A 27,910-nucleotide genomic window follows, 5' to 3' on the forward strand; every position below is an offset into this window, starting at 1 on the left:
CAATAAGCAATAGTAAACTTTATGAAGTAGGATAATTACAAATAAAGCGTTCATCTACCTAATGTGCCATTATACACAATATTTAATGAATAAGTCCTAGTTTTACATTTATGTAAAATAATCTTATTTTAAAATACAGATATGCACGTGTGTCTAAATATGTAACGTTAAGTTTGTAATTATAGTTCTATTCGATGTAAAAATACTTACACATTATAAGAGGTGTGATATTAATCATGAAAACGTTAATAGTTGCGCATCACATGAAACACAAGGTCTAATAGCTATTTCAATAATGTTTCAATCAATAAATACTTTTGTCTATAAAGAACTGCCTCGAATAGCTGAATAGGACTGAAAATCACTTTACTTGCATCTCAAAATTCAAAACGTTTGAGAAATCATTAGAAAATTTACGCGTTAAGAATCAACTCTGAATATACACAAGTATTTAAAAAGCTATGTTACAGTGGTTAAGTTAATGATGGTTATATTTACCATTTTGTTGCATCTTACCATTTCTGTGTTTCAGATGTGATCCTTATTAAGCAATCATTTTCAATAAACTGACAAGCAGACGTAGTAATAATAGCGCGGTACTTTATTTACATAGTTTATATCAGTGCACAAACAGGTGTATTTAAAGACATCTCCTAAGGATGGATTTCAACATCCATGGCTCCTGTCGTCTCATCATCATCATCATCATCATCTTCGTTTCATCTGCCTGCTCTTGCATTTGTTGCTGTGTCAGCTCTCATATACAAAATAAAAACTTCTGGATGACAAACTGAAAGCTTTACGTTGGCATTTTTTCTGTAAAACGGACACAAAAGAATAAAGCAGCACAATGTGATGTTTTGTATAAAGGGTTTGTAAATACACATAACAGTACAGTATACCGACATATAAAGTTTGCTACATTCATATTAGAGTTAAATTAATCTCCAAAATACCAGAAAGTATGACTAATATAATAAAACCATGGTTACGCCGCCATCTTAGACTCAGGAGAGAGTATAAGCGTAGTGTACGCACTTTTCTTAGTGACGTATGACAAATTCGGAGGGCGGGGGACAGAGCAGCAACAGAGAAACCGCTGTATGCTGCGTAAGCGCTCATCCTGAATGCGGATGACTCTAAGATGGCGGCGCTACCGGAAGGTAGTTAATAACGTTAATAACATTTTAAATATGGATATTTCTACAACAACACTGCACGGATTACCCTCAGAAGACCTTTGTTTATCATCCTGGAGCCCGTAACATTACATTTAATCAACAGAAAGATCTAAAATATTTTCTAAAATATCCGAAAATGTGTTTGTCTGAAAAACGATGGACATATGCAACTCGGACAGCTTGGGGGTGAGTAAATCATGGGTTTAATATCGTTTTTGGCCGAACTATCCCTTTAAACTATTCAACAGTATATTAAATTAATCAACATTAGAAATATATGCATCATTAAAATAATAATATTAACACAAAACATAACTTATAATACTAAAACAGTGACAAGAAAAAAAGTTTTCTGAAAAATACACTTTTTTAATAAAGGTTTTAATTGTTTATTTTAGAATATCCAGCCGTTATATGCAGCCGTTGCAGGCGCGCAATGAATCTTGGGATATCCTCGGCTGTTAAGGATCCATTCGTTCTATCCTTAACATCGCGGAGAAATGAGGACGCATTTTGAGGCTTCATTCTAAGCATCCTTTGAATTGGGACGTCCTTACCAGCCTCAAGTCACGCTGCTGTGATGCAATCGGTCTTAAAGTACGTCCTTAGAAGGTCGCAGCCCTTGAATTGGGACACAGCTATAGTGTCACATAGTGACGATTGCGCGGGGCGGAACCAAAAGTACGGAAGATTGGTTCCGCCCGGATGGTTTCCTACCCGGACGGGTGAGCGGAAACACCGGAACTTCCGGTGAGACTCCGAGAGGCAAGTCAAGCCGGATTAGACGCAGGTGAGGAAGATAACGTGGCGATTGGGGATTGGACAATCAAAGGAGAGGAAGGAGTATGAAGAGGAGTCCAAAAACACAAGTGGAGGAGTTAGAAAGTGGCAGCTGTTGTTGTTGTTGTTATTGGCGGTACGTCAACTCACCGTTTCGGTGCACAGAGGAAGGCTTGGATAACGTCACGTTTGGAAACGACAGAGGTTGTGCCTGTTGGATGAGGAGGGAGAGAGAAATAAATCGCTGGGCTGAGTATATTGGGTGAGGTGATGTTTATATGACGAAATCTACGTGCACTCTTGATGTGTTTAAGCTACTGAGAGTAAACGGCCTACCTGCTGGTGTGGATGAAGGTGTCTTCTGGACACGGATTGTAGACAAGCAGAGGTGTCATCGTCGTCTGAAGAGGACAGAGGAGACATAACAACGGATTAGTATTGTTGATAGCGGCCCTATCACGGAGCAGAGTGGTAGGCGAGCCGGGCAACGGAAATACAGGGGGAGCACAAGTGGTCGCAACAGCGTCGTCCACCTTCTGGCCTTCTATTGTTGACAATGCCCTACGAGCCTGAGACAGGTCTAGGAGAACGGGGTTCTGACCTTATCTTTTCACGAAATGTGAGGCGTGCTGTGGGTGAGTCTGTGTCTTACTGTGAGTGTGCACTTTGAGTCATTGCTGTGAGATGTTGTGTTTAAACCGTCAGTAGCCGTGCCCTCCTATAACAGTCAAAGGGAACGCAAAGGCCGTGGAAGAGCCGAAGGACTTAAATTCAACTGTTGTTCGGAGATGCTTGGATGGAGACCCGGGTGTAGTACCTGTGGTGGACCCCCAGGAGTTGGCTTGGCTCGGTGGAGGCGGTGGTGAAGTACACCAGTGAAAGCAGACCCACTGTGAGTAGAACCAAATAAGTGCTGTGCTCTAAACAAAGAATTTGTGTTATTGTGAAGAGTGACCTACCTGTCGCGGAGCCTCTTCAAAAGGGCGCCCCTGTCTATATCTTTACGGCTGTGATCAGAGGAGAGAGAGAAGGGCAGCGTTCGGCTCGGCGCGACGGTAGTGAGCCCCGAAGCACTGGAGCTAGACATATTACCACACGAAGGTCTGTGAGTACAAAAATTCAGTTCAGTTCAATAAACGTTGTTGTAGTCCACCGCCCCGAGCAGTAGCCACTGGGGACGGCCCGTAGCCGGGTGAAGATCGTGACAAGTCGCTCGGATACTGTTTCGAAGCTGCTTACCTGTACATATATATACTCACCTCTGTCCACTGCCACAGGCATCCGAGTGACTGAGGAGAAACATTAGAGCCTCTGTGTTACAGCTAAAGCCTGCAGAAGGAGAGAAACCGAGTCCAGTCACCTGTGGAACATTTACCTGGTTGCCAGCTTAGGTGAGAAACATTAGGGCCTGTACGCTAATCCTCTGTGTTACAGCTAAAGCCTGCAGAAGGAGAGAAACCGAGTCCCGTTACCTGTGGAACACTTACCTTGTTCGCCAGTTCAAGTGAGAAACATTAGAGCCTGTACGTTAATCCTCTGTGTTACAGCTAGAGCCTGCAGAAGGAGAGAAACCGAGTCCAGTTACCTGTGGAACACTTACCTTGTTCGCCAGTTCAAGTGAGAAACATTAGAGCCTGTACGTTAATCCTCTGTGTTACAGCTAAAGCCTGCAGAAGGAGAGAAACCGAGTCCAGTTACCTGTGAAACACTTACCTTGTTCGCCAGCCCACGGAGCAACACTAGAGCCTGGACGGTAATCCTCGGTGTTACAGCTAAAGCCTGCAGAAGGAGAGAAACCGAGTCCAGTTACCTGTGAAACACTTACCTTGTTCGCCAGCCCAAGGAGAAACACTAGAGCCTGGACGTTAATCCTCTGTGTTACAGCTAAAGCCTGCAGAAGGAGAGAAACCGAGTCCCGTTACCTGTGGAACACTTACCTTGTTCGCCAGTTCAAGTGAGAAACATTAGAGCCTGTACGTTAATCCTCTGTGTTACAGCTAGAGCCTGCAGAAGGAGAGAAACCGAGTCCAGTTACCTGTGGAACACTTACCTTATTCGCTAGTTCAAGTGAGAAACATTAGAGCCTGTACGTTAATCCTCTGTGTTACAGCTGAAGCCTGCAGAAGGAGAGAAACTGAGTCCAGTTACCTGTGGAATACTTACCTTGTTCAGCGGCTCAAGTGAGTGAAATAACAGAGCCTGTGTGTAATCCTCTGTGTTACCATTACAGTCTGCAAAAGGGGTGAGCACAAGCCCAGTTACCTGCGAGTACTTACCTTGTCCATCGTCCGGGTGCAGCCTCAAGGATGGGAAGGTCCGCGGCATCCTGCAACGAGACAAACCAAACATTGAACATCCAGAACCGAGTATCTGACAGAACGTAAGCACAGGTAGCTGCCTTACCGAAACCTATACCTAACAGTGTCCTTTCTTTTAACATGCCTCCAGGAGGAAGAGGAGGGCGCCACGGGATCAAGTTAACAAGGCACAGGAGCCTTGTCCCCCTTGACATCCCCCCCGCCTTGTAGTCACGCCGTGGATCTCTGGCGCTTGGCACTTCCCTTTCCCCCCTGCACAGTTTATCTGGAGGACAAGAAAAAAAGTCGTTTTAACTCCCTATTCCCTTTCCCCAAAACCTAGTTTTAACTAATTTAAATAAAGTTTCATTTTTAATTATACTTACTCTTGTGTGTCTGGTCATTGGGGTGGCTTTGGGACCTCCTCGAGGTGGAAACTAGGAAGGGGCGGGACTTGTTACATTTGTGGTCCGCCCCAACCTGTGACATAGCAGGCATCTTCCGTTAAACAGTAAATTACTGGTGATCCCGATAATTTTTAAAGTTTTAAATCTGCAGACAGATGGATGCGCATCTTGCCAGAGACTCAGATAAACGCCGCCTTTGACCTTTACCACTCCCCTAGCCCCGAGAAGCCCGCTCTGGCCCAAGGAATTCGGCGGGCCAGAAAAGCCGGGCCTTAAGCCCCACGAAGCACCAGTGAACCACGATCATGCCCCGGAAGTGACAATGCAAATGCCACAGGCCTCGGCAGGCACTGGCACGCCCGCTTGAAGCCCGATGCAAACACGGCTATTGTGCCACGGGAGTAGGGGTGTCACGATTCTCCAAGTCCTCGATTCGATTACATTTTTGATTCTAAGGTCACGATTCGATCCGATTCTCGATTTTTACATATTTTTTATATGGCATATAATTTAGAAAAAAATGATATGCCATTATTTATTATTACTATTATAATACTTTAACATTAACATGCACATTGCACAACTCGCATGGGGGTTTGTGGGCTTCACTTAACGCGAGAGCTTGTAGAGAGAGGATTCCTTCTTGCACACACATGACTATGCGCGGTTGGCAGTTACATGGATCGGGCGGATGACGTGACGAAAAATAATATTTTAATTAAATTCAGTCGACTGCTTGTTATTAGCTGTGTCCTTCTAAGCATGCGACCTCTCTGCCTTTCATAGTGGCAGCCACAGAAGTTCAAGAAGAGAACTGAAATGAGACGGTCTAGCCTTCGGAGGACCCACAATTTGCGTCACCTGCTGCACACGCCCCCAGTAGCGCCCACCGCGCCTGTCAGCAGAAAACAGCGGAGACATTTCTGACTTATTAAAATAAATATGTAATCAGAAAAATATTAATTTATTTTAGAACATATGACACATTGATGTAGATTAATCTATTCAACAGCATATCAAATAATCAACCTAGAAATATACGCAACATAAACAGAATAATATTAACACAAAACATAACTTATAATACTAAAACAGTGACAAGAAAAAGTTTTCTAATAAATACACACTTTTATTTAATAAAGCTTTTAATTGTTTGGGATATCCTCAGCTGTTAAGGATCCATTCGTTCTATCATTAACAGCGCGGAGAAATGAGGATGCATTTTGACACAGCTCTTATCAACGCCGGCGAAGGGTAGGCCTACGTGACAAACACAAAAAATGAGAATTAAAAACAAAGGAAATAGAAGGTCAGAAAAGGATTGCCTGGAATAAGTTTTACAAAGTGGTAAATCAGGAGTGCAGGCTATGTAATTTGTGCGTTTAATTTAGGGTATTTATTTATTTATTTTTGTCCCTGTGCGTAAATCGGAGACGGAGTTCACTGCTGATATTCTAGAGCTTTCTAGTCTTGCATCGCCCAGTCAGCGGATGGCGGGCGGGTGCGGTTTTGAAAACTGGTCAGAAACGTTGGTGCGGATGGATGGTGGACGGATGATGAGTTTTGTTATGCGGTTGCGGATGAAATAATAGTCCATCCGCGCATCTCTAACATGGACTTAATGCACATGGACTTAATGCGTGTGTCTTGGACTCATAGCATCTGAAATAAATCCAGCATATAAGCAGCTGCGCTTCTCTCTGTCTCACGTGCACACGCTGTCGCATCTGTCCGAAGTCTGAACATAAACTAAAGTAGTAATCCTTATGTATTTGTTCAGTTTTATGCGTTTCATGCAAGCTGAGGCAAACTATCTTTTTGTTTAAAATATAACCCGCTGCATCTTTGCGCCTCCCTCACTATCGCACACGTGCAGAGAGCTGCGCTCTGTCCAAAGTCAGATCACTGGTAATCCTGTTTATGATATGCATTTCAAGGAGTTGTAGCAATACATCCCTCGTGTTTAAAATATGATCGCTTTCTGCTGGACAGATGTTTTTAAAGGCATCTCTGAGAGTTTTTTTCCTCGCTTGGCAAGCCAACCAGACGTGAAATGGGGGCGTGGCAGCATCGACGATCCCATTTTTTAATTCGAAGTTCGAAGCTGTGACTTAATTTCGATCGATTTAAAATCGAAATCGTGACACCCTTACGCGGGAGCCATTCAAAATTATAACAAGCAGTCTGATCTCACTAACATACTTTAATTACAGATGTCAGTCCATCTATGCAGCTCTGCATGCGGTTGACACGCCTATCAACATGCGTCTTCATTCGGATATTAAAGCTATCCGGCCGGAAGCAGGAAAGACAAGCACCGTGAAGGCAGGGCTCTCAAGTTTTATCAAAAGTTTGGAGTGAGATTTCATCTGTTAGGGGAGGAGCCACTTAAATATTTGCAGCAGCGACCCCTCGGCCCCAACCAATTCTCTCAGGTTTTTAGTAGCAGTTAAATTTAATATATTGTTTATAATTGATTAGCACAAATAGAAATTATAACAGTTGGGAAATCTAATTAAAGACAAAGTCATAGAAATTAAATACATTGTTTTATTTCAAAAATACAAATATATAAAAAATTGCCCCAAATGAGCCAACTGAACAGCAACATTGCAGAACTTGCCCTGAGCATACTTACAATACAAGGTGTGTTTGTGTGACATCTTTTAAACAGATAAATGCAATGATTAATGTATACATTGGCAGGATATAAACATTACTAAAATAAAAGCCAGAGCTGAATAGCTAAAAAGAGTATGAATAAAGTATAATTTGAAAATAATGAAATAAATGAAAATGAAATATCTTGTCCTTTCCATTCCCAGGTGAAAAAAATACTATAGTAATTTATAGTAAATACTCTAGTGTTTTTGACCCATACTATAGTAATGTACTTGAATTAATTTGTTGTGGTAATTCTATAGTTGCTGTGATAACATAACAACTATAGTAATATAAACGTATTACTTTATCCAATACTGTACTACATTGTCTACAACTATAGGGTATAATATACTAGAATATACACTACAGATTACTGTAGTATAAACTAAAGAATACTAACGTTAGAGTATTTATTACAGTTTATCAGTTCACTACTATAGTTAATACAGAGTATGCTGTAGCAATCATTAACAAAGTGTTGTAAATACTATAATATACTAAAATTTACTATACTATTAGTATGGTTCAAAAACACTATAGTATTTCCTATAATATTTTTCACCTGGGATTGTTTCAGGTAGCCTCTAGTGTTTAGTACTTTCCTAAAGTTAAAGCTAATTCTGATTGCAAAGCAGTTCGATTTTTTTTAATCAATAATAATTTACATCGCATATATTTCCCAACAACAGTTTTTATTATCTTTGATCACATTTTTGTGATGTCATCCAAGAATCGTAAAATCAAATTTCTATAAAAAAGAATGCGTTACCTACCGCTTTCATCGGATTCTTCTCTTCCAACTGCCACTTCGTCTGTGTGACGTGAGAATCTATGTTGCCTAGTAACGAATGTGCTTGCAGCAGGATCACGAAATTTACCCAGAAACAACAAATTCTGATTTCTGATTGGCTGGTAGGTGACAATTATATCAGGATGTCTAGTGTGACCGTGTCCGCGGCTCGACAGATATGAACTCGGCAGAGAACTTCTCTCCTGTGCCTCGTTCATTAATTGTATAGAGTGGGAAAAGTTTTCTTATTTTTTCAGCGTGAGAAATACAAGGTGTGGCGTGTGAGCGTGTGAACTTACTGAAATGCGTGAGTCTCACGGTGAATGCGTGAGACTTGAGAGCCCTGTTCAGTGAAGGTGAAGTAAAAAGATTAAGAACACAAAATTCCTATTTAGTCTTGAATAACCATGCAATGGATTTATAACAAACACTGCAGTCCAAATCCCTACATTCAGTTTAAGTCCAGTGTGTTTTGTTAGAAATGCTTGTATACATTAATAATCAAAATCTTTCATAAGTGTTAAAAAAATAAACACATTTATTCATGCAAGATGTTGTGTGACTCCTGTTAGCATTTTAAAACAATGCACATTAAGTCTAATGTTTGCATATTTAGAGAATGATTTATGTGTTTTGGTGTGTTTATCTGTGGATATTTGGCAGTAGACCTTGTATGAATGAATGCGATGACAGGGCCCCCTCACAAAGTTGCTTATCGGCTCTGGCCTTACACAAATGACACTGACAGTCACAGTTCATTAGTACACTACAGAACAGGACTAGGCTCATGTTGTTGTCCATAAAATATGTACGATATGTTGATTTTTGCACAACACATTTTGGGGTGGTTTCCCAGACAGGGATTAGACCAGTCCTAGACTAAAATAAATGTAAGAGCTGTCCAAACTGAAAACAACTTGCACTGACATATCTTAAAATACATCAGTGCCATTTGTTTTACCTCAAAATGCACACAAGTGATGTTTTTAGTTAGGCATGTTTGTTAAAACATATTTCATAATTAAACTAAGGCCTAGTGCTGGCTTAAGCTAACCCCTGTCCGGAAACCACCCCTTTGTGTCCAGTTAAAGACAACACATTTAATGTGTTGTCCCCAACAAGACACATCTTTGCGTTAGTATTGGAACAACACATCTTGTGTTAATTTGACAACCCTGCATTAATAAACCAATACTGAAAATAAACAACGATAATAAAAAACTCACCAAAAACATTTAACCAAAAAATGAAACACTATAAAAACGAATAAAAATGAAATATCTTTTATAAAAGATGCTGTTGTTTTGATTTGCAAGCAGAATATATTTTTAGACCTGACCTCATAATTATATATAACGGTGCCCTCACAGCTGTACTGGGTCACATGCACACAGTTCCTCAGAACAAGAGGTTGCCCAGAATAATCTCTGCAGGGCAAATGTCTAAAGGAGTAAATGCTTAGTAAATGTTCATGAACTCTTTTTAAAACAGACACTTAAAAGTGAAAGTATCCTCCTGTGATAACAATACTGAACTAATCAGGTATTACAAGCTACTTACAGAAGTCAGACGCATTTTATATTGCAACTTTCTTTTGTGCCAAATATTGATATGCTTATGCAAAAGCTTGGGTCTATAACATATCCTTAACCCCCCATTCACATTAGCTACAAGCGACAGAGACAGAGCGACAGGCTACCATTCATTTTCAATGGAAGTGGCCGTTTGCCAGCGACAAGCGACGAGCTCGCCACTGCGCGAGCAAGGCGGGGCCAAAATAGACAAGCAGGCTATTTTATGCAAATGCTGAGCGATGCGACAAAGCGACTGCCAATCAGAGTGAAGGAGCAGCGTGACGTAGGCCTGTGGTCGAGTCTGAGAAAATAATTCAAGATGGCGGAAAATGCGTAATTATGTATATATCTGAGAAGTTTGGCATTTTATCTCATATATTTTGTTACTTTTATCGAGAAATAAATACTTTTAAATCCAAAAACACCGTTCTTGTAACTTAACAATACCTCTAAAGTGACTTTTGATACCGCTTTGAGAAACTACCCAAGGAACGCCCATCAAGCGAGTGCGTGTCGCTCGGTGTCGTTCACTTTTGTAGCTAATGTGACTGTAGGGTAAGATTGCTGCTGATTATAAGAAGCACCTTTAATTTTTCATTCATGTAACTCAAGAGCTCTGTGTGTATAGTAGGACTGTATCACATGACATCTCTGGTGACGGCTCAAGTGAAATGCACCATGCTATCTTCACACTCTCTGGGGACAACCAGTTTGTACGTCTGGCAGGTCAGTTTATAATCACATCCATCGTTGTTGTCCCAGTATTCGGATCCTCTGACCCGGAAACAGATGGCAAACTGTAACATGGCACCTGGTTGCAGGATGAAAGGCGGTACAGGCAGGTGAAAACGAAACACATCTGACTCTGGATCGGACCCATCTCTATTCACGGTAATGATCCAGGACGCTTTACTATCTGCACAGCTTTTCCAGCCTGTGAACGAATAGCGTACCAAAACCTCTTTCTCATACTCAATGTTCAGTACCTGAACAGTTCCGATGATTCCAAGCTCAGAGCAAAACACCTGATCCAGGCATACTCGCTGACGACACAATCGCTTGATGAAATTCGGGTCGGCACCCATGTTGTCAGGAAAGAACGGCTGAAAGTAGGGTAGGGAGAGCTCAAGGTTTTTTCTGGAGGCGAGCTCTGAGCTTGCCAGCAGTCTGGTTATCACATGGACTGGCACCATTGGGTCCTCGCTAGCTTTGAAGAACTTCACATCTTCCAGTTCCAGCCCGAGAGAATCCACAAAGCGGACCTGCATGTTTTTGCATCCTCGATTATCTGTTGTGGATGAGAGAGATTTTGCACGTCTCCTCATGATGGGCTTTGGTTCTGGCTCGCATGACAGTCTGCGCTGGGCTGTGGGCTCCTGAGGAGGACCTGGTTTGGGGCTGGGTGGCCGTATTGCCACCGGACTCCTTTGTTGATGTGGTTTAGGATCATAAATATCTCGAAGGCGAAATGTCTTGATGGGTCTATATACTTCACTTAAGCCACTTGTGAACTCCATGTCAGGCCCTGACCCATGCCCATGTGATTTCATTCTCTTTGTGTTTTTATGGCCGAAAATCTAAAAAGAAGATTAAAATACATTACCCTCAACAAACCAATACACAATACCATAAAGAACTTTAATGTAAAACATTTTCGGGCCTGCCTACCCAAAAAATTTTCAATACTTTATTCCCCAGAATAAAATGCTTTTAAAAACACACATTTAGAAGATGCAAACCTTAAACTTCTTTATACTGAATGTATAACTTTGAAAACCATTCTCATTCTTTAATATAACTTTTTTACACTTTAAAGTAACAGCAAAATCATCAAAACTTTAAATAACTTAAATGATAGGCAACCAGAAGATATTAAACAAATTAAAACGCATCTTATTTGAGCTTTTGCAGCATAGCAGCCTTTTGTCAAGATTTCAGCTCAGCATACTATATGCATTTCAGTCAAACAACTACATGAGATGCATCCTGTGATGCTTTTCTGCAGACCTTCATGCTTTACACTTTCAAGTTTAACTCCATACATTTTTTTTAATTTATTCGAGTTTTGTAAATAAATAAAATAAGAAACATGCAAAATTATGATTAAAATGATGTTATGCTATTTATAGTTCATTTAAGAATAAATAAAACTGTACAATGCAATAAAGATTAAGGATATTCAATTTCACAATCTTTAAAAAGACTCTTACCTTAGGTTAAAGAGTAAATATAAACACCAAAAGCTTAAAGAAAGCTGTGTGCAATTAAAAATTAACATAGCCTACAAACAAAATATGAATTTCAAAGTAAGAAAATCTTTTCATCGCTTGTTAATACCGTGTGGTTATAAGCACCTATGACATTTAACTACAGATTGCGCAGGAGTTGGACACCATAGGTTATTATTAGATCAAACACCCTCACGCCCTGACTAAAAATAATCCATGTACAGTTCATATTTCAAAAAGATCGTCATTAATTGCGTAGCACGAGATCAATCGTGAACAATTCTCCATTCATACATTATAACGCTCCCATTACAATAAGCCAATCGTTTGCGATACACACTAGTGAGGAAGTGTTTGTTTGATGTGTCTACAGCGAATTCCAAAGGGCGTTTTTGCGCTTCGGGACGGGGACGTCAGATAAAAGAGAAAATGACGTTGTTTTCATTGCCAAGTACACACAAAGAGTTTTGATCTTCGAAAGGAATACATACTTCCTATCTGAATTCGCCCATATACATAGCCTACACTGACTACATTTCCCACGTAACAATGCGTCATTCAGCCTCCGTGCCTGCGTAAATATCCCATCGAGTAGACTTTCGCAAATGTGAGATAGAGCGGAGCGTCTAAAAATTCACCGATGCATCTCATTACAAGCGGGCTCATCAGATCATCGCTGAATTATTCATAAATATTGGAAAAGATGCCCGGCGGATTAACGGGGTCTGTGAGAAAACCCGTATCGTTGGAATAATCCTGAAATGCACGAGAGAAATGGAAGAACCGTCCAATATAAAGAATCTGAAATCGTCCACTGTAAAGAAAAACGAGAGTTGTTCTCTTTTTACTGCTTTGAAAAATGCCAGTGATGGGAACAGTCTTACAGGACCGCACTTTGCTAACCGCGCAAAATGAGCTTGTTTCCTTTGATGAGACAGAAACTAAAGGTTTTGGACATGCACCAAGGTAAAACAGCGGGTTCATATTAAGAAATATTCGTTTGCAATATGCCTTTACCTGCCAGGTAATCATCAGTTTATGATGCACAGATAAGTGGCAAAACATCATTAAAATGAATTATGTCTAAAGTGCTTTTAAATAGTGCTTACTTAAAAAAAAAAATACTAATTACTTTTAAAAATAAATGAAAGAATAAATCCATCTTCTTCCTGGCTGATCAACCTCACTTTTTCATTGAAAGCAGGAAAAACACAAAGACATTTCTGCACCACCCACCTAAAAGTGGGATCAGCCTGTCAGCTGAAACTGTAAGTATTACTTCATGTAAATTTGTCAATAAATGTAATAATAGCCTATACGCACAACCGGCGCAACGTCATAGAATGTCTCTGAACAGGTTCACGCCCACTTTTGGGGGAAATCTCACTAGACCTTCCATTGACTTCCATTCAAAACAGCGGAACAAAGCAACCTTCGCACACAGCCGGCAGGCGTAAATAACTTAAGAAATCACTCAGATTAAACATGTTGAGTAATTATCTGTCCACCCTGCCTGCCATAGAGCGCGAAAGATAAATTAACATATTTAATTTGGTCAATACAAAAACGTGTCTCCTCCATTCTCCCAGCATCAAATTTGTGTAACAACGCTCCCTATTGGCCAGAGGTGTCTTACCCAAACATTTACTCGTACCTCATCGAGTCAACAGGGAAGCCTGTAAATGATTTTACTTCGTATTTGAAAAGAATTACTTCGTATTTATTTATTATGTCATTATATTTAGAGTAATGAGTGCACTTTTCCGTCCAGCCATACAACTAACTGGCTTAGCGATATTTCCAGCAATCACCGGATGGCGATGTTACACAAAATTTGACGCTGTGAGAATCAAAGGGACACGTTTTTATATTGACCAAATTAAACGTGTCAATGTATCCTTCGCGCTCCACGGCAGGCAGGGTGGACAGACAAACACTCGACATGTTCAATCTGAGTGATTTCATAAGTTATTTACGCCTGCCGGCTGTGTAAAAACGTTGCTTTGTTCCGCTATTTCTTGTCGAGGACGCAACAATTCCAGTGGCAGCTATCCAGATTTCTTACCGCCTCCTTTTAATTCTTGGAGTCTCAAGCTATTTTGAATGGAAGCCAATGGAAGCGCTGCTTTTTTATCCCTCGAAAAGGGGCGGTGACGAAATTTACAGTCAAGTTCCCGGATGTGCCGGTAGTCCGTATAGGGCTTATTCGATCTACGTCATCAATGTTCGCGGCGGCCATATTGTTGACATAAAACTGTCAGTCTGTCAATTGACAAGCGAGGCAGCGTGGGTATTATGCATGGTATTAACGGTGTAATTTTTTTTTAAACCGCGCGATGGTGTGTGGTGTAATACACGGATGTTCTAACAACAGCAAAAGAACCCCGGAATTAGTTTTTATGCGATACCGACTGTCAGAAAACATGAAAGGAAGGAGACAGAGGAGTTGAACCAGCAAAGGAGAGACTCCTAACAGCAAAGTCTGTCCCCATCATTTTACCCCAGGTAACGTTAGGGATATATGCTCACAGCAAAGTCTGTCCCCATAATTTGATCACATATGGTTAGCTGTAAGCAGTGGCTGAAACTGCTCTTTCAAATAAGCTGCCATAAATTGAGACCGTTATTAAATTAGTATTAATAACTATATGAACATAATAATAGGTCTGGCATTGATACTAGGTAGGGAATTAAGGGCCGTTTACATAGTTTTGAAAATCGTTTTATATTAAACAGAATAGCGGAGCTCACACCAAAACTATAACGTTAACGATACAGATACAATGAACGACATCATTGGGATCACTTTCTGAGCGATTTTTCCCACCTGATTAAGGATAAACCATTGATAGCATTAAAATCTATTTGAACTTCAAGTGCACGGCCACTTAAAATGACAGTGAAGCTCATTGCTGAGGTCTATAACATTAGATTACCTCCAGTTGCTGTGAAAATTGACTACGTAATGCTTTTTAATCTATTACATTAACTAACTGTTATGCCAAAAGGGAAGAGATTACACAAACTATTAGATTCACTGTTTAGAGTTACGCGAAACGCAGCGTGTTGAGGACATCTGCAAAAGTTTTTATTACAAGCAATATTAAAGGCAAGTGATTATATGTTTTTATAACCTAAAGATGCTGTGTGAAAGTTTGTAACAGAAAATAGTTGTTTTCATCTTGTCACTTTCTTGGTATAGAAAACACGTTTTTAACAAAATGTGTCAAAATGGATTTATTGCGTTTTCGAACCAAACTCTTCAAATATCCGGATAAGTTATGGCTGGCAATAAGGACGGATCTTTACTTAAGGCTATTGGGTCTATTTGATATTGTTCCACAATAATCAAGCTCATCTTCTCTTAATACAGACGAGATTAAGCCATTAGGCTACTGCTCCCCTCGACTCAAATCTACGTGCGGCTAGGGGCAGGACAGATGTTATGTCAACAAGATGGCCGCGGCTAGTGACTTCCGGTGTTTGCGAATAAGCCCTATTGGAATTCAAGAACTGTCAAGCAACATATCCGATTTATGTCATTTTAAGTGTTAATGTCTACAGGACTCTCAGAGATTAAGAAAGACAAGAGGTAAAATTCTGATCGACTCCACAGCCAGGTTAGGTCAGAACAGTGATAGGAAAAAAACAATTAAATTATGTGTTTTTTTTTCTCATAAGCGTTTTTTTGATTCTTCAAGGCAGCACAACATCAAGATCAAACCTCACACCTCGTCCAAAAATGGACAAACTGAAAGAAGACAGAAACAAAGCAGCAATAGTAGAAAAGAGAGCAGCAGCCAGAATTCTGTAAAAGCACTAAAAGAAGACTCATCAGTAAGTCAAAATGAGGGAACTGCACTTCAAGAGGACTCAGACACTGCAAGTGATCTGTCTGATTCTGAGAGACGTTTATTGATTCCTTCTCAAACCACACCTCCGGACCTTAACTTACGTGCGGAGGTAATAGATCCACCTGACTTTCGATCCTTGAGACTTTCTTGTCGAGGACGCAACAATTCCAGTGGCAGCTATCCAGATTTCTTACCGCCTCCTTTTAATTCTTGGAGTCTCAAGCAGCTAGCCGTCTACTTAAATACAGATGACAAAGGAATTCCTCGCCCAAAGCCCGTTGGACAGCTGGAGAGGTACTTGGATCGTCTAATACAAAAGGAATGGCATCAGATCCAAACTGTCCAAGAGGAATGTAGTAAATCCAGTGCCCCGACACCAAAAGTTCGCTATTTGCCTCATACATCTACTCATTCCAGCCTCAGCTCTCCTAAATGTATCCTTCAGTGCCAGCGAGCTTTTCCCTTGGCCTTACTGTCCTCCTTGGCCAGCACTCCAACTCTGCAGCTTCCAAACTGTAGTTGTCCGAATTGCAAGAACAGATACCCCATCATAAACGGAATGTGCCGTCCTTATGTCCACCACCAACACATACGGTTGAGTCCACTTCCGAAAGGCAAAGACTCAGGTTTTCCTAAAAGAAGCTACAGTGAAAGCAGGGCTCATCAGTTACAACAAAGACACAGACCTCATAAACACAGACTTAGTGACCCTCTGAGCGAGAGTAGCCATTTGAAGCGCATGCAGGCTATTGGTAACATTCGCAATCCTGTAAGTTTCACAAACAATCCTGACCAGATTTTTAGAACAGCTGTTACAGACAGTACTGCCAGTCTTTGTGATGTTAAAATAAAAATGCCAGGACAGAGGAGTCATTCCTGTGTGGGTATGAGAGAGGTTGGCTATCAGGTAAGAGGACGAAGTGAACAAAGGAGAACAAAAGAAGACTTCAAGGACTCTAGTGCTAGTCAGCTGACCAGGAAACAAAAGCGTGTTGAATTTGACACATAGTTACGGGAGATCATTTTTTTATGTGAATTGTATTTCTCAACTTCTCATACTATAGAATATCTTCGGTCTATTTCATGCTTGCCTACAGCAGTTCATATGTTATTTTACTGCATGCTGTACCACATTTTATCATGTTTTTTACTTAATCCAGAAAGCTGTTTTAAGAAGCTCTATTTTATACTGGTAATTATCTTATTTATTATTACTACTCACTATTACATTGTACATTGAAAAACAATTTTCATTCATTTTACTGTCAAACGGGTACAATTAAAAATACCAGATATGCTGTACTGTACTGTATATAGTGGATCCTGATACAGGTATGTCTAAAAAAAACCACTGGGCTCAGTGTGACTTTTATGAAAAGCAACACCAATCATCATAGGCACATGTACACATAGACATCAAGGGGGGCTTGAGCACCTGCCCTTTTTATTCATGGACAGAAAGTGCCCTTTTTTCTGGGGTGCTTTTTTATTTTTTAAAATAATATATATTTCTGTTTCTGTTTGCGCACAGTCAAACAAATATATTTATTGAAGAATAATATATCTAAATATCAGGTCAGGAGTTCTGAAGTGCTCTCTCTCTCTCTCTCTCTCTCTCTCTCTCTCTCTCTCCCCTAGAAGCATAGAGAATGTTTTCAAAACATGCACATTTCAATTCAATTCAATTCAATTTTATTTATATAGCGCTTTTCACAATTTGGTAATTGTATCAAAGCAGCTTTACATAATAGATGCAGTGAAAAGCACAGAAAATCGACAGATAGCACAACATAATAAACGATAGCACAAGCAGTTAAATTTGCTACGGCTATAAATCAACATTATAAACAAACGTATTACTAATGTAACGTATAGAAGTTAAGCCCAAAAAGGCTGCCTCCCCGGGTTGAAAAACCCCCTAGGAGAAAAAAACCCGGAATTTTAGCCGGGGAAGTAAAAAAAGTCATAGGAGGAAAAAACCCTTGGGAGGTATATATATATATATATATATATACACATTGAAACGGAAGGAGATTGAGCGGAGATTAAGCGGGTTCTGCCGGTGGTCTTTGGTCAGGCATCAGCTGGACATCACGTTGAAGAACAGCTAGTAGATCAGTTGTGTGCCGACTTTCACATGTACCGGAACTGGATCTGTTTGTCTCGTCCTCGGGATCAAGGACGAGACAGGGAGAGAGACACAAAATCTTATTAGCGTAGGGGCCGTTCACATAGAAAACAAGTGTCACACAGTAATGTGGTTTTAGTCAGCTCGGTGCCGGACAGGCTAACTATTGCTGGTTAAGTGTATTACATATAGTTAATGATTTTAAAAACGGAAACAGAACTCGTTTGACTAAGGCCAGAGGCCCCACTGACGTCGTTAATGCTAACGTACAGTGGCAAACGGTTCTGTATGACATACTATTTTAAGGTCATGGGAAAAGGCCAAAATTGCAAGCCGGCCATATTTGGCAGTTAAGACTCAGTCGAAAACCAATTCAAAGTTTCAGCATATTACTAAAGAGTATTAATGAGATTTACCATGCTTTGAAGTGTTGACGAAAAAAAAGGTTTTAATTTATTCATTAATTAATTTATTTATTTATTAGGTTGTACAAGCTAGCTATTAGGAGATAAGTACCATTGTTAAAACAACTATTTGAAAGCCTTGTTAAAGAGAAAAGTTTTAAGTCTAGATTTAAAGTTATCTACTGTCTCTGATTTTCGGACGTCGGTTGGTAAATCATTCCATAGCTTAGGGGCTAAGTAGGAAAAGGATCTGCCACCTTTAGACACTTTTGATATTCTAGGGATAATTAAGAGGCCAGAATTTTGTGACCGCAATGCACGTGATGGATTGTATTCTGATAATAATTCTCTAAGATATGAGGGTGCTAGGCCATTTAAGGCTTTGTAGGTGATTAGTAATATTTTAAATTGTATACGATATTTAACTGGTAGCCAGTGTAAAGATGCCAGAATTGGGCTTATGCGGTCATACTTCTTAGTTCGAGTAAGAACTCTTGCAGAAGCGTTTTGAACTAGCTGAAGCTTGTTGACCTGTTTTGCATGGCATCCTCCGAGTAACGAGTTACAATAGTCTATTCTAGAGGTCATAAAAGCGTGGATAAGCTTCTCTGCATCTGATGCAGACAACATATGGCGTATTTTTGAGATATTTCTAAGGTGGAAGAATGCTGTGCGGCAGACATTGGAGATATGGCTGTCGAAGGATAAACTGCTGTCGAACATCACACCTAAATTCTTAACCGTGGAGGTTGGCACCACAGTGCAGCCATTTATGGGCAACTTGTAATCTGTCATATTATATTTGTAGCGATTCGGTTCGATAACAAGTATCTCTGTCTTATTGGAGTTTAGCATAAGAAAATTATGTGACATCCAGTCACTTATATCGCTGATGCAGTCTGATAGCTTAGAAAAATTTTGTGTTTCGCTAGGATGCGAGGAGATGTAAAGCTGTGTGTCATCTGCATAGCAGTGAAACTGTATGTTATGATTTCTGATAATATCTCCCAGAGGTAACATATATAACGAGAACAGGATAGGACCTAAAACTGATCCCTGCGGTACGCCGTATTTAACCAGGGAGTGATGTGACTCCTCCTCATTTACATAAACAAAGTGATAGCGATTGGTTAGATACGATCTGAACCAAGCTAGCGCCTGACCACTGATGCCAACATAGTTTTCTAGCCTATTAAGTAAGATTGTGTGATCTATTGTGTCAAAGGCTGCACTAAGGTCTAATAATATAAGGAGTGATATTTCACCACGGTCGGATGTTAGGAGAAGGTCATTTGTAACTCTAAGCAGCGCTGTCTCTGTGCTATGGTGGGGCCTGAATCCTGATTGGAACTTTTCATACGTACTATTATTTGCTAAGAATGTGCGTAGCTGGCTTGCCACTACCTTTTCTAATATTTTGGAAAGAAAAGGGAGATTTGAGATTGGTCTAAAGTTATTTAGATCTCCCTGGTCAAGGTTTGGTTTTTTAATGAGCGGTCTAATAACTGCTAGTTTGAAAGCTGTAGGAAAGTAGCCTAATTCTAATGATGAGTTAAAGACATTTAGTACTGGGTTAGACACTATAGGGAATACCTCTTTGAGTAATTTTGTGGGAACAGGGTCCAATATACAGGACGATGATTTGGATGATGCTACTAATTTAGATAGCTCATCTATTGTAGTAGGTTTAAATGACTCAAGATGTACGTATGGTAGGCAAGCAGTAAATATAGTACTTGGTAGAGTGGTGGCTGCTTGGGTACCTAAAATGTTTTTTTTTCCTAATAATCATAATTTTCTTAGTAAAGAAGTTCATGAAGTCGTTACTATTGTGTGGGAGTTTATTAGTGGGTTCTGTTTGTTCTTTATTTCTAGTCAGTTTCGCAACTGTGCTAAAGAGGAAGCTAGGGTTATTATGATTTTCTTTAATAAGATTGCTGAGATACGTAGATCTGGCGATTTTTATAGCCTGTCTGTAGTGTTTAACACTCTCTTTCCATGCTGCACGCCATACCTCTAACTTTGTGCTTCTATAATTTCTTTCCATTTTCCTAGTTGCCTTTTTTAATGCTGCTGTGTGATGATCATACCATGGAGCTGGCGTTTTTTCTTTGATTCTCTTTTTTCGAATTGGAGCTACGGCATCCAATGTGTTAGAACAAATACTGTTCAGGTTTTCTATTACAATATCTAGATCTTCAGGGTTATCTGCTACATGTTTCATTTGGGACAGGTCTGGAAGAATGCTAATAAAGTTATCTTTAGTGGTGGAAATTATTGTTCTGGCTAGTCGGTAGCGTATTGTGGATCGAGTGATCATATCTAGAAGTACCGTGTATGAGACAAGGCAATGGTCTGAAACTGCATCGCTCTGAGGTAATATCTCGATTTTATTAATATTGAGCCCGAGTGACAGAATTAAGTCTAATGTGTGCCTATGAGTATGCGTGGGCCCTGTCACGTTTTGTCTAATATTGAGAGAATTTAGAATATCCATAAATGCTAATCCTAATGTATCTGTTGGGTTATCAACATGTATATTAAAGTCACCAACGATAAGAGCTTTATCTACAGTGACTACGAGGTCAGACAGGAAATTTGATATTTCTTTAAGAAAATCTACATGATGGCCCGGAGGTCTATACATTGTGGAATGGTTTCCTTTGCTGCTCAATAGACCCCTTCACGGTTCACGTCACAGGCGGTTCCCACTGCGCATGTCGGGGTCAGAAAAGTCATTACAGCAAATTGAGTTGCGTATTATTCGGTGTCGTCAAAAATGCCTACTTACGTCGTGGGCTGTGAAAGTCGTACCAGTCTTCCGTTAACCTCTTAAACCCTGAGGACCCAGTCCCGGGTACAAAATTTCGTATTTTGACTCAAATAAAATATTCTTTTAATCTTTAATGGTCCATCATGGACCCCAGTAACACATATGAGATACTGTTTGAAAGCTTAGACTCTCTACTTTCTCCAGATATGCATCACTTTGAGAAATCTTTTACTGTAAGAAAGTTATTTACACTTAATTTACACTATCACCCCCCCCATAATTTTGTATATGATTTAATATTCAAATATTTCATATTTTTCAAGTATGACAAACATGGGCAAGTCTTATATCAACTGAAAGCTCTCATTCTCAGGAATAAGGCTACAGCGTTATTTTTGTTCTATTATCAACACATATCCAACAATAGTTGAATGAATAATAAGGTAAAAAATCGTCTTTTGTAAACATATGGGAAAATTGAGTGTGGACTGCCTCAGATAGCACATATAGCCACAAATGATACACCATCTTTTCTCTTAGGTCCTACTCTAAAAAATGAGTCCATTCACAGCATTTTCTTTGGTTGTGTGCATATTTAATCCCTTGCTATTTATTATATGTCCAAAACAAAAATTTAATATTTATATGGAAAATGTATTTTCGGACACTTCAGTAAAATGAAAATAACTTTTGAATGCGACATGCTAAAGAGATCATTCTTTTTTTGGGTGTTTACTGTCTGCTACTGGTAACAACCAGAACTGTCTGCACTCTGCTAGAGCACACAGAACCAGAGTTATACACTATCAGAGGCAGTATTTACAACATATAAAAAGAAAATTTGGTGTTTCCTCATATGAAAAACAACATAAATAACACTATTTGTCACAAACAGCAGCTTTTTATGTAACTTCAAAGGGTTTTCTTTAAAATGATATAAAGCAATTGCATTTATTCCACTGTATGTGGTTATGGTAGCACTTCAAATGTTTTTTGGCAGAAATTTAACTCCATAAGCGTATTATTCCTCCCATCAGTTGGAGTAAAATAACTTTTGCATAGATTATGATAGATAAAAAAATTTTCTTTCCTCTGTAAGCTGGCAATTGCTGGAATCAAACAAAACTGTCTGCAGGGAGCTGAGGCACTCAGGGCCAGAGTTATACACTTTTAAATAAAAACTTTAGAAAAAAAACATCAAAAAGCGCCTATTTATTTTTGTGTTTATTAGAGGACTGACATCACATACAACCATGTTTAGCACTTTCAACAGTGTTTTATGTAATTTCAAAGGGTTTCCTGTAAAATGATACCAAACATTTGTATGTAAACCTCTGCATGTGGGTATGGGAAGCTTTTGAAATTGGGTAGGCCAAATCCAGGCGAAAATCCCCAAAATAGCTTCAGGGTGGAAGAAGTTTTCACGATTCATGCGTAATCTCAAAAACAAAAAAATACAACATCTGCGGCTGCAAGCAATTAACGTGCAGACTGGGACAATGCAAATATCAAAGAGGCTTGTGTTTGTAGCACTCACTTCATTTGGGGTAAGTCATCATTTTTCAGCCCTGTTAGATTAAATTATAAAGCCTGAGATCATAAAAATACTGTTTTGTTTTTCACACAAACCGATCGTTTCGTGTCTTAGGACATCGATGTGTCGTCCTGAGCCGCAGGATTTAATTTGGATTTGTCTGTGCATGTTTTTTTGTCTATCAGAGTTTGTTACCATTCACTTGTGAGATTGGCAGACTGAAACGGTTGGACTTAAAAATGTACATTTGTGTTATGTATTAGCACGGGTGCCAGATTAACACAGATATCTGTGAGGTATCTGAACGTGTTGTCTAATTTTGATCAGTCTTCTTTTTGTATTATTTCATTTTATATTATTTTTTTATGTTTTAATGTTGTGTTTAAATGTAGTGTGTTATGGAAATGTGTTTTTGGCAATGTTTTTGGAAAAAGTGTTTAATAAATAGCTTTTATAAACTCTAGTGATGGTCATTAATTATTAATAAATCATTAGCTGATGGTTTGCAGATGTATCGTTGTGTAGTGGCTTTGCTTGTTGAGGCAGATCATTGTTGGCTCATTATTTGGTAATAGTATTAATTGCAACACTACTAATGCTGTAATTGATAATGTGTTCATGCATATTAGTTTACCTGTATTATCTGGAAGTCGAAATATAAGGCTTTGGCTCATTGTGGTAATTGACAAATTAATTAACACTATTGATTCATGGGATAGGTGATGATGGAATTGATCAACAATTACATATTTGATTAATAGCAATTCATATATGAACTAGTATATTAATCAGACTCTTCGTTGGTTGCTGGTGAGGCAGTCATTGATGAGTGGCTGGTGGATAGCTTGGATAATCATTAGTAATACATTAATTCAGTATTATCTGTGCATTAGTTAAGCATGAATTCATGATTATTAGTGCACCCTTATTGTAAAGTGTTACCTTTAAACCTTTCCAACACATGTTTTACCGGGTATATCCTATGCATTATTTTAAAAGAGACTTCTTTTATTTTATTATTTATCAAAAAATTGTCTATTACTCCATACTTACTAAAAAAGCCAATCAATTGGTGACGTACTTACCGCAGCAACGGGGCAAAGCGCTGAAAGTAGGGCGGAACGGAAATATAGCAGAACTGTCACGATCGGTTTTAACCGGATTGTGGAAACAAAAGAAGAACCCAAATGCAAAGGATGTATAAAAATATAACTATGATTTATTTACAAAATAACAGAAACACCCACGAGGGGGTAAAAACAGAAAGGAACAAAAACACTGTGATGAAACACAAATCAGACTGGAACAGTTAACGGGAAGCATAACACTGGAAATACAACAACTCACGCACACCACACAGAGAACACTAGGGCATTAAATAGACAGCACACCAATGGGGAACAGGTGAACATAATTAATCACGTCAGACACGAGTACATAAGGGAGTAGGGTGAAAGTGACAAAACACGTAAACACAATGCTGCCATAATCTTGCCCACTAACATCCGACCTGGACTATAACCAAGGTCAGGCAAGACCATGACAGCCACAAAACACTGGGAACACGTGTCACACATACATGATGTGAAACGCACGTGTTCCCACGTAAACACAATGCTGCCATGATCTTGCTCATCTAACACAGACCTGAACCTATACTAAGGTCTGGCAAGATCATGACAGCAACAAGACTCCGGGAACATGTGGAAACCACGCACACAATGTGATTCCACATGTCCCCACACAGAACATAATACTATCACGGTCCTGCCAGATGCACTCAGACCTACATCTACATCTACATTTTACTTAATCCATTTCGAGCAATTCATATGTGTGTATATGTGTATGTATATGGAGCCAAATATTATGTGTGAATGAGTTTATGTCGGTAGGCAGTGCTTTAAGTGGGCCGGAACGCGCCGGTGTTGTGTCAAAGTCTGTTCCCCCTATGTTCCCCCTATTTTTCCCTTCAGTGTAGTGTTTTTATGGCGTTTTTATCACGTTATAGGTTTTATTATTTATATATTTAAAGTTTTAATGGCTACTGAGATGTATATGTGTGCATTTCTGTAATGTATCTGTATTGTTCTTAGTGGTAAGTCAATTATTTTTACAGTATGAATCATATTATATTTATAATATTTATTTCATTATGTATGCAAACATTAAATTTTTAAAACAACCAGTAAAGGAAAAAAAAAGAAAAAGACAGGCTATATTTTAAAAGAAATACCCTAATAGAAAACGGTCAAATGTATGAAATATTTAATAAATTGTATTATAAAATACATATTATGCCTTTTTAGTATTACCAATTCAAATCTTTAATCTTTCTAAATGTAACGTGATGAAAACGCTATAAAAGCACTACACTAAAGGGAAACATAGGGGGAACTGAGTTCGACACAACACCGGTACTCAGTAGCCTACCGCCACTTCTAAAAATAGCTCTTGAGCGTACCACCACCTCTCCCTGAGCCCAGAACGTGCTTTTAGCGTACCGGAACGCTCATTTGCACATCTGTTTAAATCAGAGGTTTTAATCCTTTGGCTGCGCTGCCGCTTTTCAGAGCGCTCTTCACAATGTACACTTCCTAATTCGTCCAACGAGAGCAGAGACTACATTACCCATACACCCTTGAGTTTACAAGTTAAAAGCGCATGCGTCGCCTTTGCTGTCAGCCTCAACGTGGTGTGGAGAGGTGTGACTCCTACCCGTCAAGTATCCCGTTTTGGCCGGGAAAGTCCCGTATTTTACCTTTCTTTCCCGCCGTCCTCCTGTATTAGTATTTTCCCTTAAATCTCCCGTATTTTATCCTCCTTAATTTTGCACGCAAAGGTTGTGATCTATAAAAAGATCCTAAAGATCGCTAAAGATCCACTGATTCCGCTACTCCACTTCGTGTTTTCCCGCCCGCTCCGCAGCTGGACGACAGTTTCTGAAGTTCGTTGCATTAACAGGTAGATTTATTACATTATATCAGCTGTTAAACCGCAGAATTACTCATTTGGAAGTTTGTTTATGTATTTGTAAAATGTAAAAGTGCTAACAACTTAGCAAGCAAACAACAACAAAATATCCACATTCTTATCGCTTGTCTAATGGATTTAATGTTCCCGATCAGATCTAAGTTAATATAAACACTAAATTTGCTGTTGTTGGCACACTTTGTAAGCAAAAATACAAAACACACAAATGCCTTCACAAAATAATGACAGAGAACGGAAAGGGAGGCTGCTTCTAAAGGCAGTTCAACATTGCAAACATGGATTCAAAGATCCATCAAGCCAGCAGGTAAATCATATTGAATATTTTTTGTCACACTTTAATTCTTGTTATTATATTTCCCATTATAATCACTTGTCTAAGTTGATGCTAGTAATATAACTAATAGTACCACCCCCTTGGTGCCCTTTTTGGTTTGGGACACTGCCCAACGAAATTTCAATGAATTTGAACGACGCGCACAGTAGTTTTACCACCCTCATAATGGAAAACAATGGGAAAAAATAAAGTGATGACTTTCTATTTTTAAATTGCCAGTATTTTGTTATTCTTGAACCCATAGACATGGTCTTGGTGTCATTTTAAAGTTTTTGTTTTTAAGCTCTATCTGAACAACTAGTTTTAGCATTTGACCATGCTGAAAATTTTACTTATATATCTACCTTTTGCACATTTTATGTATGTTCAATAGCTATTTTTAGCTCAAGCAAATCCACAAACTTATATAAGGATTTATTATTTTTTTACAAGCTCGTCTGTTGACTGCTAAATATAAAACCCCTTCAATATAGAAGTCCAGTCAGCAAAAAAAAGAAAGAAAAATAGAGTACCGGCACTTCTTTTGGGCCACTTAAAGCACTGTCGGTAGGCTATATGTATGTATGTAAAATTAGCCTATAAAAGTGGAAGACTTGTCTAAATATCTGAAAATAAGCTGTAAAAAGGGATTAATGATCACTGGTCTGATTGTAAGTTATTCTGTGTTACATCATTCAGTTTGAATTTGATCTTTTAATGTACAAAGTAGCTGATATTACCATTACTTCTAGTTGACTCCCGAGTCGCTTGCATTCCAGAATGGCGGATTCGTGGGGCTGCTGCTGGGCGCTGGTGTTGCAATGGAACGTTCTATTGAGTTTTCCCTCTTGTGCTTCTATACTCTTCTATGCATAGTAGTGATGCAAAGTCCGATTCATTTCCGCGAATCGGCTCTTTTCGGACAGTTCGGCTCATTGAACCGGTTCAAAAAGCCGATTCAACGGTTCCTGACGTCATCAAGAAATGACATTGCTACGCATTTATTTTCTAATTACTTGTATCAATTAAACATTCAAATAAAGTAGTTGTGTCAACACATTAAAAAATTCAAATAAAAAGTTGTTTTTGTGAAGGCATAGCTGATTTATTGCCTTTCATTCACAAGTTATTATAATGTTTGTGGTCACAGTTTCAATCACGGATTGTAAATGCCAGATACCAGTTTTGACTAGCCTACAACTTGAATAAGATTCCTAAAAGACACTGGTGCACAATTGCGGATGTGTAAGTATAAAGAATAAATAAACTTGTCTTTTAAACTCATTGGTCTTCCTTAAACAACTACAATATGATTTGCAGGCACAATAAATCTAAAACTAAAGATTTTTAATAAAACAAGCATATCAAGAAACTAATAAAACAAGAAACTTCACGTATCAGGCTCGTTCAAATCCTCTGTGTTTCACACGCAGAATCATCGGCAATTCTCGCCTCGGCAATCATCGACAAACTTCGTTCGGTTATTTTTTTAGTTCGACGTGCTATTTCGGCTGTGCGTCCTGCGTCATCAACCCGGAACCTATGCCCAAAACTAAAGTTCGATTCAGTTCGATTTGTGGACACCTGTCATGAGCAATTCGGTCCCCCCGGGCAATTCGGTCCATAGATATCATATAGAAGACAAGATGCCCTATTGGCCGCTGGGGACTGATAAATACGGCCGCCATCTTAAACCGGTCGTACTCCTAGTTTCGTTGCATGGCAGCAGATAAGATGCCAGAGCACTGTGGAGCATTTTCCTGTTCTAATCGGCAGACCATCGCAAATAGAGCCCAGAGGATTATTTTCACAAGTACTTTTTAACATTGCGGTATATTGGTTGTATTTTGTGAATAGAATATTACCAGAAAATTGAGAAAGAGCCAGGAATATTGATTTTACTGTACTGAAATCGTAGCCAGCTAACGTTCGCTAGGCTATGTTTACTGCACCAGCCGTTGTTCACCCTGCAAGGAGAGGTGATGTAAA

At 39.2% G+C, this 27,910-nt stretch overlaps 2 protein-coding genes across 4 annotated transcripts; one reads left to right on the plus strand and one right to left on the minus strand.

Moving 5' to 3' along the window:
• Positions 1–580: 580 nt before the first annotated feature.
• ppp1r3db (protein phosphatase 1, regulatory subunit 3Db) lies at positions 581–27,236 on the minus strand. 2 transcript variants are annotated; one of them, XR_012373082.1, is made up of 3 exons: positions 26,662–27,236; positions 10,278–11,270; positions 581–816 (listed from the first exon to the last, which is right to left on the minus strand). XR_012373082.1 is itself a non-coding variant. In XM_055184995.2 (2 exons), the coding sequence occupies exon 2, from the start codon at positions 11,241–11,243 to the stop codon at positions 10,356–10,358; it is 888 nt and encodes a 295-aa protein (XP_055040970.1). In that variant the 5' UTR covers positions 11,244–11,270; positions 11,904–12,438; the 3' UTR covers positions 9,388–10,355. The 2 variants fall into 2 exon arrangements, 1 of the variants encoding a protein (XP_055040970.1); XM_055184995.2 differs by lacking the exons at positions 581–816; positions 26,662–27,236 and adding an exon at positions 11,904–12,438 and having other exon boundaries at positions 9,388–11,270.
• Positions 12,495–17,413, plus strand: fam217bb (family with sequence similarity 217 member Bb). 2 transcript variants are annotated; one of them, XM_055184985.2, is made up of 4 exons: positions 12,495–12,887; positions 13,123–13,189; positions 15,486–15,541; positions 15,623–17,413. In XM_055184985.2, the coding sequence occupies exons 1-4, from the start codon at positions 12,781–12,783 to the stop codon at positions 16,782–16,784; spliced, it is 1,392 nt and encodes a 463-aa protein (XP_055040960.2). In that variant the 5' UTR covers positions 12,495–12,780; the 3' UTR covers positions 16,785–17,413. The 2 variants fall into 2 exon arrangements, with proteins under 2 accessions (XP_055040960.2, XP_055040961.2); XM_055184986.2 differs by having other exon boundaries at positions 12,497–12,887; positions 13,126–13,189.
• Positions 27,237–27,910: the final 674 nt, after the last annotated feature.

This window comes from Misgurnus anguillicaudatus, chromosome 14, assembly GCF_027580225.2.
Source record: "Misgurnus anguillicaudatus chromosome 14, ASM2758022v2, whole genome shotgun sequence".
NCBI lineage: Eukaryota > Metazoa > Chordata > Actinopteri > Cypriniformes > Cobitidae > Misgurnus > Misgurnus anguillicaudatus.

Coding starts and splice junctions, on each gene's coding strand:
- fam217bb (XM_055184985.2), top strand. CDS start 12,781: ATGCCAGTGATGGGAACAGTCTTACAGGACCGCACTTTGCTAACCGCG. Junction 13,190..15,485: donor TCAGCCTGTCAGCTGAAACT/GTAAGTATTACT, acceptor TAATGTCTACAG/GACTCTCAGAGATTAAGAAA. Junction 15,542..15,622: donor CTGATCGACTCCACAGCCAG/GTTAGGTCAGAA, acceptor TGATTCTTCAAG/GCAGCACAACATCAAGATCA.
- ppp1r3db (XM_055184995.2), bottom strand. CDS start 11,243: ATGAAATCACATGGGCATGGGTCAGGGCCTGACATGGAGTTCACAAGT.